The sequence below is a fragment of the Rissa tridactyla genome, chromosome 2 (assembly GCF_028500815.1).
Source record: "Rissa tridactyla isolate bRisTri1 chromosome 2, bRisTri1.patW.cur.20221130, whole genome shotgun sequence".
In the NCBI taxonomy this organism is placed as follows: Eukaryota; Metazoa; Chordata; class Aves; order Charadriiformes; family Laridae; genus Rissa; species Rissa tridactyla.
Window position 1 is genome coordinate 160,846,365 of NC_071467.1, and position 19,093 is coordinate 160,865,457.

Consider the following 19,093-nt stretch of genomic DNA (forward strand, 5'->3'; position numbering starts at 1 on the left):
AGTATAATAATAGTTCCCACTAGAAGCTGCTATAGTTCAAATTCATCATTGTCTCCTGACTCCTACATTTTCTGGTTGCTCTCTTAGGGAGTCTTTTAATGAGGCACTTGATTTGAAAAGGTGCGTTTTTTGGTCTTAGTTTGGAGAGAGTTTTCTGTTCCTTAAAGTTTGAAATTCAGATCAGGATATGATCTTTGTGGCTTGGGAGGACATCTTCAGCTTCTGTTTCTGTACTTTCTACAGCAACATGGGAGTGTGTACTGGAAGAAAGGAAGCATACAAATTTTAAAGAATGCGTCATCCGAACTGCCTTTACATCAGTCACTAAAGGTAACGTGCATAAAAGAGCTCTGAAGGGAGAGCTGCACTGTCCTTTTTCTGATCATTACACATTGCTTTTCTCCTTGCAAACCTTTCCTCTTTTTTGGCTGCGTTGCATTCCCCTGCAGCATGAAGTGAAATGTACTGTTATTCCTTCATTTCCAGGGCTTTTGACATTTCGTTTTCTCCTGAGTGACAGTATATACTGGTTTAAAAGCTTACAGTGGGCATCCCAGAATCTTTCTGTGTCAGAGTAACAGCCTGTTTGTTCTTTTACAAAACATAATACTGTTGTAAACAACCTGTAAATATTTTACATTTTTTATAGATTTGTATTAACAAAAAATAGTGCTTAAAAATACTATTGTACCCGAGTTTCCTTGCAGTGCTTGCGGTTTCATTAGAAAATATTAAAAAACGACCAGTTTACACTTCTCTTTGAAAGGGTGGAAGCGTAATGCTGTGTGGACACAAACTCCTAACAAGTATATTGTTGAATCTCGACGTTTCGTGTGTGTGTATGTGATTCGTAAGGTTTTTAAATAAAAGTTTGTCAAGTCTGTGTTAAAAAGAAAAGTAGGGAGGAATCATCTTTCCTTTTGAAGACCCTGACCTTCCTTACTTCAAGATCAGAAAGGACAATTATATGTTGAAAGGGAGACATTTGTGTAACTCATCTATTAAATGATTAATTTTGGAAATCTCATCTGTGCAAAACTCATGGAAATGGAATTAAAATGCTTTCTGGTGATGTACTAAGCCTCAGTTACATTTCCAAATGGTTATGCCAGTCATTAAAGAGAAATCTGTTAGTAGAGCTGCGGAAAGATAATCTGATTGTTTAGAGAGGAGTTCTAAAAAGTGGAATTCTAAAAAGGAGTTCTAAACGTATAAAAGGGCTCAGGGCTTTGGCTACCAAAGGAGTGTACTGAGACATCAGATAGTATGTGAAGTACCCATTGTGCTGCAGGTTATGTCAAGTAGCAGCAGAAAAAGCCTGTAGCTTCCCTCTGGTGTGAAGTTTGGGTTAAGCTTTTCACTACTGACCAACATCCTGCCCGATATGTGCTTCCCTGTAATTATCAAGAGGAGACCAGGAGGCAGGTCAGAGAACTGAACTGCGAGCTGATACGTAGGTCTGCTGTACTGCTACTGCTCTAGCAGAGAGTTCTTAGAGATGAGACTTCCTAATGAAGGATATCGTTCATTGCAGGATTGTTTTTCTGTCAGTAACAGCCCCATCTGGATGGATTCTAGCACAGCTTCCCAGTGCAGCACTCTGGAGAAAGCCGTGGGGGGAGCGCAGCACCTAGCGAGCATCACTGGCTCTCGAGCCTATGAGGTAAGGAGCGGATGGGAGGAAAGTCCTCAGCACTCTCCTGACAGAAACAATTCTGCCGTTATGGTGGTACCGCAGCAGGTAGTGGTCAGCCGTTAACTATGAAGGAGAGACTTTTTGAAGAAATGCCAACAATGCTATGCTTTGCAGTGGTCTCACAAAGGAAGATGTGGAGATTTTGAAGTGAAATTAGGCAAACACTGGAAATTTTGCTGCAGGAAGCAGTTGGGCTGAGCTGTTGCATTTGGCCAATGGTTCCAAGATACAGTCTTTCGTAGCCATGCTTACAGTCTCAGGGCTTGGTTCTCCCCTGGGAGCTTCGGTGCAGTCAGATTTCCATTGGGATGGCAGTCCAGTTTGTGTTACAGAATTACTTGGGGTTATCAGCCCCCTATTTGTGGATCACTGCCCTAGGTTACTTCTGCAATTAAAAGATGGGCCTTTTAATGTTCCCTGAAGACTAACAAGTAGCTGCTGACCTAGGAGAAGTGAGTTTCAAAAGTTCAGGACGCTATCAGAGAATATTCTGTCACTCGTCTCCTCTTCCTGGCACTTCCCTCTCTTCTAACTGTGACAATGAGTTATGGAGTGGGAGCAGGGCAGCCCTCCAGGCGTCTCAGCACCTGGCTACTCTTGCTGTTGGTTCGACAGAATAAGGCTCTAACCTCCTAAATTGCTGATTCTGTTTTTGAATTGTCATGTGAGGTTTATGGCCAGTGTTGAAATCAGACTTTGCATACCACTAACAGTTTATTTTTAACTTGCTAAAGGTTAAGGCTTCAGTGTTAGAAGTTTTCTGTTATTTGATATAATGCATGGATGAAAAATAATTCTTCTTATGGTTATTATTAGCCTGTGCTGGAGTTGCTTCTTTGAATATGAAGCTTCCTGCTTTGCTCCCAAATCACCTGCCTCAGAGAGGTGCATAGGTTGGGTAGCCTAAACCTTTTCAAGGATTTGAAGGCAGCATTTGAATTGTGCTGGTTCCTGTGTATAGAATAAGTGTGATTCATTCCATTGAACTGTCATTTCTGAAATGTAAATTATGGATCGTAATGCTTTTTCACATGCTTTTTTTTTTTTCAAAAGGTGAGCAAAATTCCCATAATGAGACTATGCGTTATAGCCTGTTTAGTGCAGATTGCCTGCTGTGCACTGACTTTCATCGTGCATCAGGCAAATTAAATATCCAAAGTGCAATGTACTGAACTCATTACACAGAGTTAATGATTATTGACTCCATTTAGGGTTTGTGTTTCTAAGCATTTGCATTTCTTTCTCAGCGTTTTACAGGAACCCAGATAGCAAAGATTTACAGCCAGAATCCTGAGGTCTACATGCAAACTGAGGTTGGCTCAACTTCAATACACTTATTGGAAAACAGTTAAAAATCTTTTAAAATTAATTTTGTGGGGATGTCAGACTTTTTTGGGAAAGAGTATTTTAATTCTTGTGTTTGATTGTAAGATTAAAATTGAAAACTTGATTGTTTTATTTCTGGTTTTGTTAAATTATTAGTCATTGGGCAGATAAAAGTTGGGCACCAGTTTGATTTTGGATGTTACATTTAACATAGTAGACTCCATTGGATCTCACCTTTGTGGAAGAAGTTTTAAAAAACAGACTTTCATTTGGGGGGGTAATAAATTGTATGTACAGCAGTTCTAACACAAATGGGTAATTAGGCACACAGTTGAAATGTTCGCACTTAGAACTGGCCGTTTGCATGTAGAAATGTGATTGCTCCACCATACGAAGCTGGCATCCATGCGGATGTGTGTAGGCAATTGATTCTAGACTTTTTTCATGGTTTTTCCCTTGAGGAGGTACTTTGATTCTGTTATTACAAATGAATTGCATTGTGTAGTTGGTTTCCCTCTGATTTTTAATTTTTAGAAATCAGCTTGCAATTCCATTGTTGTTTCAGTTGAGTCTGCATCTAACTGTGACAGAAATGCCAATGGCCCTGCTGTACAAGAGGGACATTGAAGTGCTGGAGCGTGTGCAGCGGAGAGCTACCAGGCTGGTGAAGGGTCATATGAGGAGAGGCTGAGGGAGCTGGGCATGTTTAGCTTGGAGAAGAGGCGGCTGAGGGGAGACCTCATTGCCCTCCACAACTACCTGAAAGGAGGCTGTAGAGAGGTGGGTGTTGGCCCCTTCTCCCAGGTGAATAATGACAGGACCAGAGGAAATGGTCTGAAGTTGCGGCAGGGAAGGTTTAGGTTAGATGTTAGGAGGAATTCCTTTACTGAAAGAGTGGTCAGGCACTGGAACAGCCTGCCCAGGGAGGTGGTTGAGTCACCATCCCTAGACGTGTTTAAGAAACGTCTAGATGTGGCACTTCAGGGCATGCTCCAGTGGCAGAGGTTGTAGGTTGTTTGGTTGGACTCGATGATCTTAAGGGTCCTTTCCAACCATGAAGATTCTGTGATTCTGTTTGAAGCAAGGTGAAAACTCCATGCAAAGATGATGTAAATGAGGGAAAGGCTCCTGTCTTGTGATTAGAATAGGCCAAACATGCAGACCAGTGAAGTCAGGCTGCTTGTGTTTTTATATTACTGCAGTTCTTGATAGTATTGATGATAATTATTTTTGTGGCTTTTAAAATTGGACCCTGTGAGGACTTCACAGGGAAGTGAGTTGCAAAGTTGACTCTGTATTTTGTGGGACAATCCTTTTTTTTTTTTTTTTAATTTTTTCTTTCTAAGTACGTGTTCTAGAACTTTATGCTAGTAAGTGGTGGGGTGAAACAATACTATTACAGTCTGATCATAAGCATAAGACTAAACTTGTAGAAAAATGCATTAGTGGAGGGGAAATGGAACTGAGAACTAATCAGACAAAGCTCAGACTTTGAGGACTGGTTGCATTGATGGCACCTTTTAGCAGTACAGGATACACAAGCTGTTGTGTTCAAGCACAAAATATCTCTATGCCAGAATTGTTCTTGGGAAACCTCAGGAAATACTTAGCAGCTTGGCAGTCTCAATGACATGTGGAAGGTGGATGTTTTTCCTTCTCTAGGTCAGCTTGCTAAACTGGCTGATTCACAGTTTAACTTCATCCTTTTCCTTCCATTTCAGGCAGCTAGTGCCCGTTGGGGCACCACAGAAGGTAGGCCTTCGTTATCTAAGCACAATGTGATGTATTCTTGGGGAGAGACGCATGAAAAGCAAGTGCATCATTAAGTTTCCTGGCCATTATAACCACGTCTTAGAGCTCTGGTTATAGTCTGTCTTTGAATGCTGTATGAAGCAGTGGTTTTGTGATCATTAACAAAAAAGTTGTCACTGCTGGCTCGCAAGACTGGTAGAGATTTGATTCTGATTAGTTACTGGGTGGCAATCATATTTCCTCTGAATTAGAGCACACAATAAGAAATTTGTCAGCTTTTATGCCAGCTTCTTGGGAACAGATAATATTTGATTCTGCAGAAAGCTTGGTAGTTTGTCCAGCAGATCTGAAGTGGAAGCAAGTTCGCGTTGGATCAGTGTGTTGTGTCATGTGGCCGGGGCATTTTTGCGCCAGTATTAGCAGCCCTACCGCTGAATTTAATCCATTGTTGGAACATACCCTGAGGCAGAGCTGCAGGTAGTGGTTCAGTTCAAAGATAATTATTACCAGCTCCTGGGAGTAACTCCTGGGAGGTCTGGGGTCTCAGCTGGGAGGGAGGTAAGAGTTCACCTAAAGGAGCTGGCAGAGCCTTGCCAGAGCTGCTAAAAAGCTTACAGACTTGTGCTCTGGGTTGCCCAGTGCGTGGTTTCTGGGCATTTCCCCTGATGTCAACATGCAGGTGGTGGTTTGGTTTTTTGTGGCTTCCCCTCCCTTTTAGTAAGTGTTTTTTCTTGAAATGAGGTTCTGTGATACAACGAAGCTGTGAATTAACTTGTGGTAACGTAGACTATGCTAGTATGCTAGGTGTATTTTGCATGTTTCAGAATGCAAAGCCATTAACAGCTTTTATCATGGGGTTACTTTTAGGTTGATATCTGCAGTATTACTTAGGCAGTAAGATAGAACTGAGTAATCCTTCTAAGGGTATTTTTTTTTTGTGCTTTCTGTGCCTAACATTAAGCATCTATTAACATTTGCTGCTTCCAATTACTTATTTACTTACTTTGAAGTGAATACTGATGGGACTCACTATTTCATGCTTCCTTTCAGAGAATCTCTTTGGTTAGTAGTTTTGCAGCTTCCCTTTTCCTAGGATCTTATGCACCCATTGATTACAGTGATGGTAAGTGTGGCGGCTTTTCTCGTGGTAACAAGTCAATAAGGAAATTTTCCTTTCCATCCCCACCTTACATAAAACCGGGACAGGGTCTCTGCTACTTATTTTCAGTCTTTAAACTTTAGTGACAAGTATATTAGATTTTAAACTAAGTTACTCCCTTCCATTTGTTGATACGCTTGGTGGTGCTGTCAGCTGTGCTTATTTATCCCTGTCGTACTATGATTCCAATTTCTGCAAAATGGGTTTAAGAAAATATTCTTAAATTAAGTTGTACTTTTTTTTCATTGCTTTATGATGTATAAAGGAATGTTGAAATATCTATTTAAAAGCATGAAGAAGTTGTGGACTTTTTAGCTAGACTCCATAGTTCTGATATTTGTTTTTTAGTTTTGCTGGCTTAGCTCCGAGTTGCACAGGATGTGAACAAGATGTATATTGTGATTATTTTCCCACCCACCTAACTGGAATATGGATCCGCAACAGAAATATCTTTCCAAAATGAGCCAGAGGGAAAAAAAAGCTTAAACCAAGCAAAAAAAAAAATCCTAAACTCAGTCAAAAAAATAATTTAACCTTCCATTATCTCTCTATTCATCATAAGAAAGACAAAAAAGTGACAAGGCTAGTGTCTCTCTCTTCTGTTGTGTGTTATCTCAGTTATCCAGCTTTTAAATGGCAATTTTAAGTGGCAATTACAAAGGAAACCATTTTCCTGGGAGCTGTGCTGTTATTTCTGAATAGCATTTTTGATTCCTGCTCTGAAACTTAGAGAAGATATATTTCAGAGCTGAAAGGTTAGACAGCAAGGCTCTCTAAGGAAATTTTGCATTATAGAGCCATAGTTGACACCCATCTGTTAAGACCAACTCATTTTTCTTCTCCTTTGTTGTTCAATCAAAGCTTGTAGGGGAAGGCATGACACCTCAATTTTAGCTAATGGACAACTTATTCAATATCAGATCTCCCAGTTATACTTGAGACCTTAAAAACTGCAAGGCAATCCATGCTTATTTTGTGGCAGTTGTGAGATTATTACATATATCTTCTGGTCCGGTTCAGTTAGCTGTGTATTTTCACAGCTAAATTTTATTTTTTTTGTCTATTATTGGCAACAATAACTCTTTGGAGACTTGCACTTTACTCCTCGGTAGGCCCAAATACCGAGCACTTCAGGTACTTAACAACAACCCGCAGAACTCGCTCATGTCCCGCATGTGAAATAGAGATGGTGAGATCTCCAGGGTACTCTTTCTGATAAAAAATTAAGTTTATTTGTTAGTGACAGTGAATTGTTAATTTTGATTCAAATGTTTAAAAACATAAGCATTAAAAAAAAAAAATTGGGTTTGCAGATGGTGTTTGTTGCTTTTTTTGTAATGTTACCTCTGCCTTTTCTACCTGGAAGCAAGTGGGGGAAATCCATGTTTCTTCAGTTTCGGAGCATGAAAAATTCTGTGTTTGGTTGAAAACCAAAATGTTTTAAACTAAAGAAAATGAAAATTTGCTTCATTGGAAAATTTTCATTTTTTCAAATGGCTCTAGGAGAGCCTGTTCTGTTACACCTCTGGATATTTATGGGGCTTGAATAAATGTTATCTACTGTTCAGAGCATGTAAAATTATTAAATCTTCGTGTGAAAAAAGATAAGAGAACTAAGCAGGATGTTATAGTTCTCTCTACAAGACAAAAGATTTTTCGGCATTGTAAGCTATATTTTGTCTTGTTCATTCTTTTCTTATGCTAACATAACGAGAGAGAATTCTAATTCCAGTAATAAAATATAATTATAATGTATGCAGTAGTTATTTGGATCCAGCTGAAAAACTTGTTTTCTTGTCATTTACGATTTCGTGCAATTCACTTGATCTTTTACATTGCACCTGTATATTGTAGTTTAAAATGCATCTCAAAATAATGTTCAGATAATAGACCTATTCTTCATTTCTGTAGGTTTAACTTCAGGTCATATTGTCTTTAAAAGACCCTGTCAAATTGTTTAGCTCTGCACAATAACTTATCTCTTTAAATTTGCAGGTTATTGTAGGAAATGTGCTATTCAGTTTCAGGATTTATTTATTTTTTTTTTCCTTTTTAAAGGTCCAATCACTCCAAAGGTTCAAATCACTCCTTGTGAATGGCCGAGCACCCTGGGTGATTGATTTAAAAAAAAATCAAATTACATTCTAGTGGAATGAAGAATGATTTTCATTTATATTGTGCAGATGTTAAAAGTAAGATACATTTGGGACCAAAACAACTTGAACACTTGAGGCATTGTTTCTTTTAGAAGACACCTTAAAGAACAGCTATTCAGCTCTTGACCTAGAGAAGCTTTATCTTTCGAAATGCTTTTCTAAGAGCCTTAGGCAAGTCGTAGCTTAGCATACTTGGTTTTGTTGTTCTAGCAAACGAGGATGCTTTGAACTGAAGCCTTTTCGAAAGGACGCATGGTGGGCTTTTTTTTTTTTTTTAGGAGAATTTACTCCTAATGTAGCTTGGGTGGTGTCAGCAGTTACACTGCTGATGATTTTAGCTCCCTGAAAAGGCAATCCAGAGTGCTGTCATAAGATGCACTTAACTGTTTATAAATGTATAAGTGTGTTGATTAATAAAACCGGTTGGTCTGCATCATTTTGTCTTTGTGATGAAATTGTTTTGTTTTGTTTTCCCAGCATTGAAGCACTTTATGCTTTTGTATATGTAGTAGATATTAGTGAGTCCTGATTGTGCTCCTGGTCATTCTCTGTTAAAAGTCAATGATGCTTGTGGTGGAATAAATACTCAATCCTGTTCATCCCCTTCCTCAGTCCTTACTAGACCATGGCCTTGGCCATTGTCAGGTCAAAGGGCTGCCTTTGGTTTTGGTCGTCCCCCCCCCCCTTAGTTCTCAGATTATTATTTACTTGATATTTTAAATTTAGCATTGTAGATCATGACCACAGATGTTTGAGTTAGGAACTCACTGTGCATCACTCCCTGCGTAATCAAAGGAGAAAGAGAAGCGGTTCCGGGGAGCATTCAGCTCTGGTGTTTGTTTTCCGCTGACCGGAGAATCTCATGCAAGTACCCACAGTTGGATGGGATGAATCCAGGCCAACAGATTAATAGTTCTTGTAGAATAGTTGTTTCCCACTCTTCAAATGAGTTTCTGAGGGTGGGGTAAATTAGCTCATCTGTCTTTTCTCAGGGCATATTAAAGTCTTTGTGGAACTATATCCACCAGTCAATAAACTGAAGAGTTATTTCCATATAATATAAACTTACACCTTTTCAGTTATAAAGGTTAGCGTTTTTCCTGTTTTATGCAGAAAACATTGGAGGCTGTCCTTATGTCTTGCAAAATTGTATTGGAGGATAGTTGTTAAATGTTCCTCTAGGCTTCAAGGAGGGAAAATGATTTAAAAAAACCCTGCAAACAAAACAACAAACCCCAGAAAACAACTAACCTTTCTCTAGTAAAACTCCTATTTATTTAATGTTTCTGTTGCTCACTGGTTAATTTAGCAAAGCGGTTCTTGGCTTTTTAAATTAGGGACTTTTCCAGGAAAATTTGTAGTTGTATGTGTTGCCTCACGGAAAGCCTTGTGATGCCTGAGAGCCTGGGACAGGAGGCTGCTCACACCTTCTGCTCGGGGAAGTGCAGGCAGCGATGCTGGACTCACTTTGCCCCTGGAAGGACTCAGTTTGCCCCTGGAAGCAGGGGATGGCTAGATTTAAGAGTGGTATCACGTAGAGAACTGAAAGAAGCTGGAGCAAATCTTTCCATCTTTCCTTTTTTGTGGGTGGTATAGATTGTTGACCGCAGAAAAGGGAAATGCACCTTTTGCCTGTGGGAGGTGTGTTGCACTTTGTGCTCTGTCAAATTCCTGCTGTTGCATCATAGGCCACATAAACCAGTGCATAAGTGTTTTTAATTTGCCTGAAATGGGATTGATTAATATATTTAATGCAATTTTATATGTTAAGTGTAATCCAAATATCCTACTGTTTGGCTTGGTTATTCCTCAGAATAAGAGGGGTGCTCGAGCCTTGTGATGTGCTGAGATGTGGGTTGCGTTCCTTCTCTTCCTCAGTGTCCCAGCATCCCAAGCATACTCTTATTCCATAGACACTGCAAGTTGGGTCAGCTTCACTGTCTTTGTGTTTTAGAAAGTTTAAAAATGGATTGAATTTGAGTAAATTTGAGGTTTTCCACTGTGCTCAGCTGAGAATGTGGCTATGTTTCTGGGATAAGTAAGTCGTGGCCTAAACAGCCTTTGAAATGAAAATGTTAATCTAGAATAAGCCTGATACGTCCCTGAACAGTACTAAGCAGAAACACATAGAGATTTTCAAGTTTAATGAAATGGGCAATTAGAGGAATTGTAGAAACACAAGCAAGGGATGTGGAGTGCTCAGTATGTTATATAGATTTCAGTTGGTCTGTTCATCATTTCTGAAAATCATGACTTCGGAATGCAAAGCTGGACTTTCCAAACTAGTCTCAAAATTACAGGTTACATTTGGAAACTTGACTTCTTGCCTTTTTTTTTTTGTTGTTGTTTTGACTTCTAGGCTTTTATTTTGTCATCTCTGAAGAAGGAAAAATTGATATGGAGGAAGATTAGTCAGCATGGATTTAGATGCTTATATGATACTCTGGGAGTAGTGTAAAGCCATAACACCCAGGGAGGAATTTCTTCATTGTTAGGTCTTATGTGAGCATGACACACCTTCAAGTGACATTGTTCCAACACCTTGAGACAGTTGTAGTGAAGTCTCTGTCTAACGTGGAAGACTTGGTGTGGAGGTGATGGGGAGGCATCCATCCAGTTGATGGGGAGACCATCCTTTTGTTCTTAATTTTGGGATAACTGAATTGTCTAGCGCGTTGTGCACCAGAGAAGCCTTTTCTGCTACCTTTACAAGTGAAAGCTATCCAGAGACTGAATCATCAATATCCTTTATGCTTAGAAGAGCTGTAACCGTTCCTGTTGAATGTAAAATATGCATCCATAAGTTTTCTGTTGCCTGTAACAAAGTGGATTTTTCTGATACAGTACCGTCTTCTGTTTAATGATATACCTCTTGTTTTGATCTGTCTTGTAGGTTCTGGTATGAACTTGCTGCAGATTTGGGAAAAGGTATGGTCAGTGTCCTGCCTTGATGCTTGTGCACCTGGATTGGAGGAGAAACTAGGATGCCCTGTACCATCCCATTCAGTCCTGGTATGTGCCTGTCTAGAAGAGTTGTAAGCAAAAAATAGAGCTTTGTGCTGAGAGGTTTTCTAATAGTACTTTCTTGGAGTGTAATTGTGTGTGTGCGCAAGCGTGCATGCACAGTTATCCTCAGAGCTATGCTGTGTGATTTAATATTTCCAGGTGTCTTGTGAATGTCTATGCCAGAGCAGCAACAGACATCTTTGAAAACTGAGTAGTAGTGGGTGTCTGTCGTAGCTTTCATCATTGATCACCTTTGGATTCTTGCATGCCCTGGGCTATGATGAAAAAAGTTTTAGTAGATGCTCCAGTGAAAAAATCTTTGGGGTCCCCCTTCATGCCCACAAACACCTGGTGACTGCAGAACTGTGCACAGTATTTGTTACTGCAGAAACAGAGCTCAACATTTGCATTTCCTGACAGGGACCTTGTTTTAAACTGTTTGTAGAGTTAATGAGGTAATCTTTGTGAATAATTTGGGATATTTAAAGCTCCTCAGTTCATGTAGCATAATGGTGAAATCAAATCAGGCCACATATCTCTAAGAGTAAATGAATTTAGTCTTACCACCCAGCACAAAAAGAGCTATTGCTTTAGCTGGTGCATGTGTAAGAGGGTGTAGATACCTGTCATCTGATCCATCTGAATGCCGTGCTGATCTTCTGTGATGGAGAGGAACATATAAAAAATTCTTATAGATGTCCTTGTATTTTTTACACATAGTTTTCTTCTGTTTTTTCTCTATGGCTATCAAATGTGGCTTAAAAGAATACAGTTTTTGACCCTTAAAATAATAGGGGTCATATTCCAGCATTTGCTGTTATGGTGTGTATTAATGTTGTGTTCCCTCTTATGTTTGCATTGAATTTCTAATTTCTATGTATTAATATTCATGTATGTGTGCAAAACAGATGGATGCATTTATGTTACTTGATGTGAATAACTGTAGAGAGACCCAAAGCTAAAATGCTACTATTTACTTAACCTGTTTCAAAATTTAATCTGAGGGTATTTCTGTGAGGTTCTCAAAACAAAAAAAATGGGTTCAAAACCTTGAAAATATTCATTCATACCTTAAATGCACAGAAACGATTATTACAGCTGCTTTGGGGTGTTTCACTTCTGTGTTACAACACATTGTGTCGTACACTGCAAGATTACTTTCAATTTTTTGAACTTTTTTTCCTCTCTCTGTCTTTCTTTCCTTAGGGACCCATTTCTCCATATTATAGTCAGCGTTATGGGTTTAGCCCAGACTGTAAAATAGTAGCATTTACAGGAGACAATCCAGGTGAGATGATTATAAGATTCAGTGAATATGATTATGTATGTACGAAGATTCTAAATCAATCTCATTGATTCTCAGATGTTCCCTATACAGTGAAAGAAGCTCATGTTTATCGGCATTAATACCTTTTTCCAACAGCCTTCCATCACTGGTTCTTCTGAGGTATAGACATCTTGGGTAAGCTGGGTATGACAAATGAGTTCTCTTTCGCTTAGTAATTAAAGGGACTTCGTTTGCCTCTTGGTAACTTCAGTTTTGGTTTGCCTGCCCCTAAGAAGCTATTCGTACTATGAACTGCTCAGATTTTAGCTTAGAAAATATAAATTAAAAAATTGCTGTTGTACCTTTTCAAGCAAAAAAAGGTGGAGAAAGCTTTCTCTAAGTATTAGAGCTGTCCTTTTGTCAGACTGAGAGATGTCAGCGTAAGGGAAGGTGTTAAATTAGGGTCAGTATTTTGAATCCTGGAGACTGTTTCAGTTTAGAGCAAAGTTGTCTGATTCTTAAGACTGTGAAAATAAAATACTTATCTGTATTACAGTAGCATATGCAGGTTTGAATTAAGATGGAGACTTCATCATGATTTATTTTACATTCATATTCTGGGAGATGGTTACGCTTTGCATTTCCCAAAAGTCCAGTTTTTCTTCTAGAGATTAAAATCCAGCTTAGTCCAATAAATATGTGAGTAGTCTGATGTAAGTGGGAGCGTTTCTTCTTTGAAGTGTGGTGTTAATTAAGGGTCCACTGTATTTAAAACCTGAATACGTAAAACATTAGAAAATCATGCAGTTCCGTAGTCTTTTGTCTTGAGCGTTTTGATTTTGTTAAAAATCACTCCCTCACCCAAATGCTTTGCCCATTTTTTACAGTGTATAGGCCAAGGCCATCATGAGTATATTTGCTATTTATATTGTACTTCTGGATGGTGAATGTGATGTATTACGATGTTTATACAATGTGCTATAGTTGAGTCAAACGAGTAACTCTTAATCTGGTATTCTGACTCTCTTCTTTCAGCGTCATTGGCAGGGATGAGACTTCAAGAAGGAGATATTGCAGTAAGTCAAAACGCACTCCCGGAAACTGTCTGTATTCCCTAATAAATGAAATACATGAAATGTAAAATAGCTGTAGGTTAGCAGTTAAACTTATCTGCTAGTGTTGATTTTCTGTATATTGGATTCACACTGTTTTATTTCTATCAATTTGTAAGCTGCCTGAAAGATTTTAAGTAAACTTTTGTGACTATTTTTAACTAATGCTCCAGACTCCATTAAAACCTAAGTCTCCATCTACTATGTATTTCGCTGGCGTGACAACCTAAGTCAGAGCTAGCTTCAACACGAATCCAATTGACTTAATGTGTAATTTAAAAACAATTAGTGGTAATAACAAATGGTTTTAATTTAATTTCTGTATTGCTTTCCATGCACATTGTGATAACGCTTCAATTATTTTTTTTTTTTTCCCCCCTCCAGATTAGCCTTGGCACAAGTGACACATTGTTTCTGTGGATCCAAGAACCAACTCCTGCCTTAGAAGGTCATATCCTCTGCAATCCTGTTGATTCTCGAACATATATGGCACTTCTATGGTAATATTTATTTTTTTTGTACATCTGGGATCAATAACATATATTTCTTTCTCTGTGTTAGTGTTTTTTTTATTTCTTTTGCAAAATGATAATGAATAGAACGTTCAGCATTCTGTACGGTATATGGCAATCTATTGCTGAAACATTTGCATCAACATTATAGCACTCCTATAGTTTAATTTGGGTAACTGAAACTGCAGAGTTGTGGAGGATAAATTCTCAGGGCAATAAAAAGCTGAAATTATTTTTACATATACACAGAGCAAGTTCACTGTGAATCTAAGGTAATACATTTAATGTACAGGAATAACAATCTTCTGAAACATAATAATGTGAAATGTCAGAAGCTTGACCAGGCTCTATAACTTCTGTGCTCTTCTAGTGGTCCAGAGGGGACATAACGGGGCAGGTGAATATTCCCTTTTCATAGAGGACTGTAATCAGTGCCATTCAGGGACGTATTAGGCTGTGCATGTGGAAAATATTGAGATCTCAGGAAGCCCAGCTGAGAGAATGATCCTCGTGGTAGCTTTTTGGCTGGTGTGATTCGGGAATTGTTTGGCCCCTCGCCAGCCAAGTAGGTGTTAAGATGGCCTGAAGCTACATTTTCCCTCACTGAGTCACTGTATTGGGGGGGGGGGGAAGCTTCCAAAACAGGTCATAGTATTTAGGCAAATATTTACAAGTAATACGCAGGTAAATTTTGTGTCTAAATCACCTGGATTGTAGGTGCTTGTAACTCAGAACTTCAGCAAAGCTCAAATCTGCCCTTTAACTGTAACGTTGAGTCTTATCAGTACAGTAATAGGATGCTGTAGATGACAATGGGAAGAGCATTTGTGAAGTTGCGTTCAAAAGCATGTAAATTGCAAGTTACTGAGTTTCATACTATGATTTCCCAGCAGTTTTTTTTAAAGTTTTGCATTCAAGTTCCTCATTTTCCCCAAAATTTTTGCCACTGTTGCTCTGTGAAAGAGCTGTGTAAACGAACTGTTTCTAATGGAAAAGGAGATGCTGAGACATTTTTCTGAATGACTGTTATACTCTTACTGCAGGTTAGTATGCGCAGAAGGCCAAACCTGCCTTTCAGAAAAGAAGATGTTTCTGTAGCCATGCAGATATAAAGAGTTCCTGTTCCCTCTGCCTAGCCATTTCTGCCCTGACGCTGCCCCTTTTGCACCAATACCCCTTTTTTAATAAAATAATGGAGTTAATAGGGGACTTACCTGCCTTAGTAGAAAAAAAAGAGTGCCTGAGCTACCAGGCAGCATACATTGAGTAATTCAGCTGCTGCTACCAACTAAGTTCAATAATTTCCTTGCCCTATTTCTGGGTATTATTCCTGCTGAGTTGCTCTAATAACTGTGTGCTGGAGAGTATTCAGACTGCTTTCTTCTGAGTCCAATGCTGTGGTTTTTTTTGCAGGAGTGTTATATTCCCAGAGGAGGCAAAGGAAGGGAATGCATAAAGGGTGCAAAGACCATAAGCACTGAACAGATACATATTTTGCAGCATGGCATGCTGGCTCTGGACCACAACCATGCAGATGCAGTTATGGTGCTTTCCTTTGCCAGATTGTGGCACAGAGCTAGACCTCACAAGTCATACTGGACCCAAGCTGGCTCCGTGCTGGTACCACGCTCCTGAAATGATAAATGCAATGTAGAGATGCTCTTGCTCCTCCTTGCAGAGTCATCTCAGAGCGATCTTTTTAGCGCTGTGTCAGAGTACTTCTCTGAGGAGATGTCTTAGCTGTTCAGAGGTAGCTGGGGTTTAGCGTGGCCTGCCAGCCTGGAACTAACCTGACTCGTTGGAGAGATGTATACCAGCATCTCTGCACTGTGTTCCCCAACACCTCCTGGAATATTTGTTTTCTCTCTTACCTAGTTTTCTTCTCCGTCTCTTTCCATAATGAAGAAATGATTGTATCTTTCAGCTTGCCCAGCTGTATTCAGCTAATACAATAAATACCAATATTGAGTAAAACAACGAATTCTTTAAATCCTTTAAAAATCTAGAGCCAAATGTTTTGGAAAATGTGTATGATATGGTTGTGTGTTTCAGTTTTAAGAATGGCTCTCTGATGAGAGAGAGGATCAGAGATGACTGTGCTTCAGGCTCCTGGGATGAATTCTCCAAAGCCTTATCATCTACTGCTGCTGGAAACAATGGAAACTTGGGTATGAGCCTTAGCAGGACTGGGTTTGCTTAGAAACATACTTGAGTGGGAGTTGTACCTGCTATTTCCTTGGGTCATGATAAGCTACAGCAAGGGAAATTCCTAATGTATATTTAGAAGTGCTCTGTTGGCAGGCTAAGTGTCATGATAATGTTTTCCTTCAACGTTCACTAAATAAGAAAATTGTATTTATGGGGCTGTTTTGGCCATTGAAAGGGTGTTGGTATCATCTTAGCTGTAGAATATTTAATTTCTGAAGGAGGCTTCCATTGAAGATTGTTTCTTTTTCTGAAGACTCAAACCAAGTGGATGAAGTAGCTCCATACTGTTTCTTTCGCAGTCTTCAATGGTTTTGATCTCTAACATGACTCTAGAATCTCGTTCGTGCGTGTGAACAAAGCAGTAATGTTAAATGATACCCAGATTTCCTGTGTTTTCCCCAATGCTTGTCGTGAGTAATTTCATCCCTGTTTTTTCACGCTTTATGATAAGTGAATGAAATGAAACAAGATGATGATGATGGAAATATTTTAAAAATATTAATAAACCCACATACTTAAAGTTCTATGTATTTTTTCCCTATAGTTTAACATTTTACAAGTGCAGTATATAGCTCCGAAATAAGTTGTTCAAAGGTGAGCATATGTGTAATCAAGAGTAAAATTTAACCACTGGATGCTGGATTTGAAATCATCACCATCATCCTAGATCTGAATTGATATGAGTAAAATTAATTTAAAAACTGTAGGTAGCAAAGTTTTAAAGTGTAGATATTTAAGCTATAGAAGACTTCACTCTTTAGGAAAGTGAATTTAAGATACAGTTTTTTGACACTGTGAGGTTAGCACTGATTTCATTTTTAGAAGCTCTGTTACGTGGTCTGTCAAATCCAGTCTCTGTGGGATGTTAAAATGACCAGGAATCTCTTTTCACTAGAAGACAAGTCAATTCAGGTGTTTCAGAAAACAGGAAGAAGTTATTCCAAAACCCCAAACTCAGCCATTTTAAACAGTATTAAAAAAAATGGGAAGTTGATCAAAATATTGTTACCGATTTCAAGGATACCAGGACACTGCCTTAAAATTTTAAAATTTGTATGATAGGATATTCACTTGGATATCTCAATCCCCTATAAAATGGGTGTTTCATGAAAGTCATCCTCAATAACCTTGGATAACCTCTGGGTGTACATGTAAAAATGCAGTAATCTCCATAATCTGAGTTCTTGAGGGCAGCTGAGGAGAGTAGCTGGTTAGGCACCCTCCTTTTTCTCACTCGTTCCCCGCCTTCCCTCTTGTGTGTGAAGACGCCTTTGTGGAGGTTTGGAGATGGGGAGAGGCAGCTGCCAGGGTGAGGTTGGGAAAATGAGTGTTAACAGGGGTAGAAAATAGGAAGGAGGGGTGGTGAACAGATGTATTTGAGAAGGCTAATAAAACCAGCGAGTTTACTTGAAGACCTCTTCTTCTGGATTTCAGGTGGCAGCAGTGTCGGAAAGGAAATTTTGGGATATATTTTGGGTATCTTGCAGGGCCTGCAAGATCTCTAACCCACAGTGTTGCTTAATGGCAGCTTTTCAGAATGCTTTAACAAAAAGGTTACGTGTGCTAAAGCACAGTACTATTTTAAGTTTTTTTTTGGATAATAATCATAGGTCTGCTGGGGCAGCATACTGCTGTTCCAAGGTCTGAACCTTAGAAACTCACCTTAGTTTCTTAGCTATTCTGTTCAGTTTTTCTGTCCTCATTTTCTTTCCTGTCTCCTTTCTTGAATATCTTTTCTGACCAGCCCTACTTGCCATCAACACAAAAGAAATCTTTTTCACGCTTTTTGTCTAGCTGTCTACAAAGCATTACTGCATTTCTTCAGATCTCATCAAAACTATTCCGAGACCAGCTCTGCTTCATGACTTAAAATATCTGATGTTCCCTAATAAGCTCATGAAATCTAATCCAGTTCATGAAGTGTTCCAGTATTCCTGTACTCTTCTTACTAACTTACCTTTTTTTTTCCACCCTTGCATATGACCTACTGAAACTATTTCTAAGGTGTGTTAATCTTATCTACTTTACTTGCATGTGGATGTGTTCTGGTGGATGTGTGCTCTTTTGTCGGCTTGTTGTTTATTGTTTGGATGCCTAGAGCCAGACATGCTTAAGATCCACATTTCTGTAAACTGAAAGTAGTTAAATTCGATAAATGTCTGGGCTGAAATTAGTTAAGGAGCAGGCTGTGTGGTGACTCAAATGTCTTTCCAAATATGTGATAAACATTTATTATCATTTTAGCTGTGTGCTGAAATAGTATTCCAGCTTTGGGCTAGGAGCAAACGTGACACTCTTTAATGTTCCTTGATGCAGGTTTCTACTTTGATGTGATGGAAATAACTCCCGAAGCAGTTGGGATTCACAGATTCAACAAAGACAACCAAAAGGTAGTAATAATGTAGTTAATGTCTCAAACCTTGAAGGAGTACTGTCAAGGCTCAAAATCTTTGAATCTTTGCCATTATCTTCTTTTTTTTGGTCATCTGAGGTACTTGCTTTCAAGTTTCATTTATTGATGCGAGTCCTTGGGTTGATTTTTATAAGGAAGTATTTGATTTGTAGCTTGAAAGAACCTGCAGTGCTAAGTCTGAACTAGAACTTACAGTATTTTTTTGAGGAAATATTTCCTTCACTGGAAAATGTGGATTTACTGAAACCAACACTGTTTTTGAAACAGGATTAAGTTTAACCTTATTGAGAGTTTAGTATCCTTACATGACTTAGTCCCCATCTTCTATGTTTCAGACACACAGATAAGGATGGGTTGAAACTTTGGGCTATAGTACTTTGTCTTTTATCTTGCTCTAAATGTGTATGTAAAGTAAAGACCTCATTCTGCTGTCCTGCATGTCTTGGAGTAACCCACAAGCTCCATAGTGGTATGTAAGTAAACACA

At 38.9% G+C, this 19,093-nt stretch overlaps 1 protein-coding gene across 3 annotated transcripts in view; it reads left to right on the top strand.

Moving 5' to 3' along the window:
- The window catches only part of XYLB (xylulokinase), an 84,002-nt gene that overhangs the window by 6,392 nt on the left and 58,517 nt on the right, over positions 1-19,093 (top strand). For 2 of the 3 annotated variants that reach the window (XM_054192282.1, XM_054192284.1), the window contains exons 5-15: positions 244-330; positions 1,535-1,663; positions 2,944-3,009; positions 4,748-4,774; positions 5,825-5,897; positions 10,983-11,101; positions 12,302-12,383; positions 13,398-13,438; positions 13,859-13,974; positions 16,039-16,154; positions 18,511-18,584. In XM_054192282.1, the coding sequence (XP_054048257.1) occupies positions 244-330; positions 1,535-1,663; positions 2,944-3,009; positions 4,748-4,774; positions 5,825-5,897; positions 10,983-11,101; positions 12,302-12,383; positions 13,398-13,438; positions 13,859-13,974; positions 16,039-16,154; positions 18,511-18,584 (930 nt within the window). The remainder of the gene's footprint in view (positions 1-243; positions 331-1,534; positions 1,664-2,943; positions 3,010-4,747; positions 4,775-5,824; positions 5,898-10,982; positions 11,102-12,301; positions 12,384-13,397; positions 13,439-13,858; positions 13,975-16,038; positions 16,155-18,510; positions 18,585-19,093) is intronic. The other variant, XM_054192283.1, reaches the window with a different exon arrangement.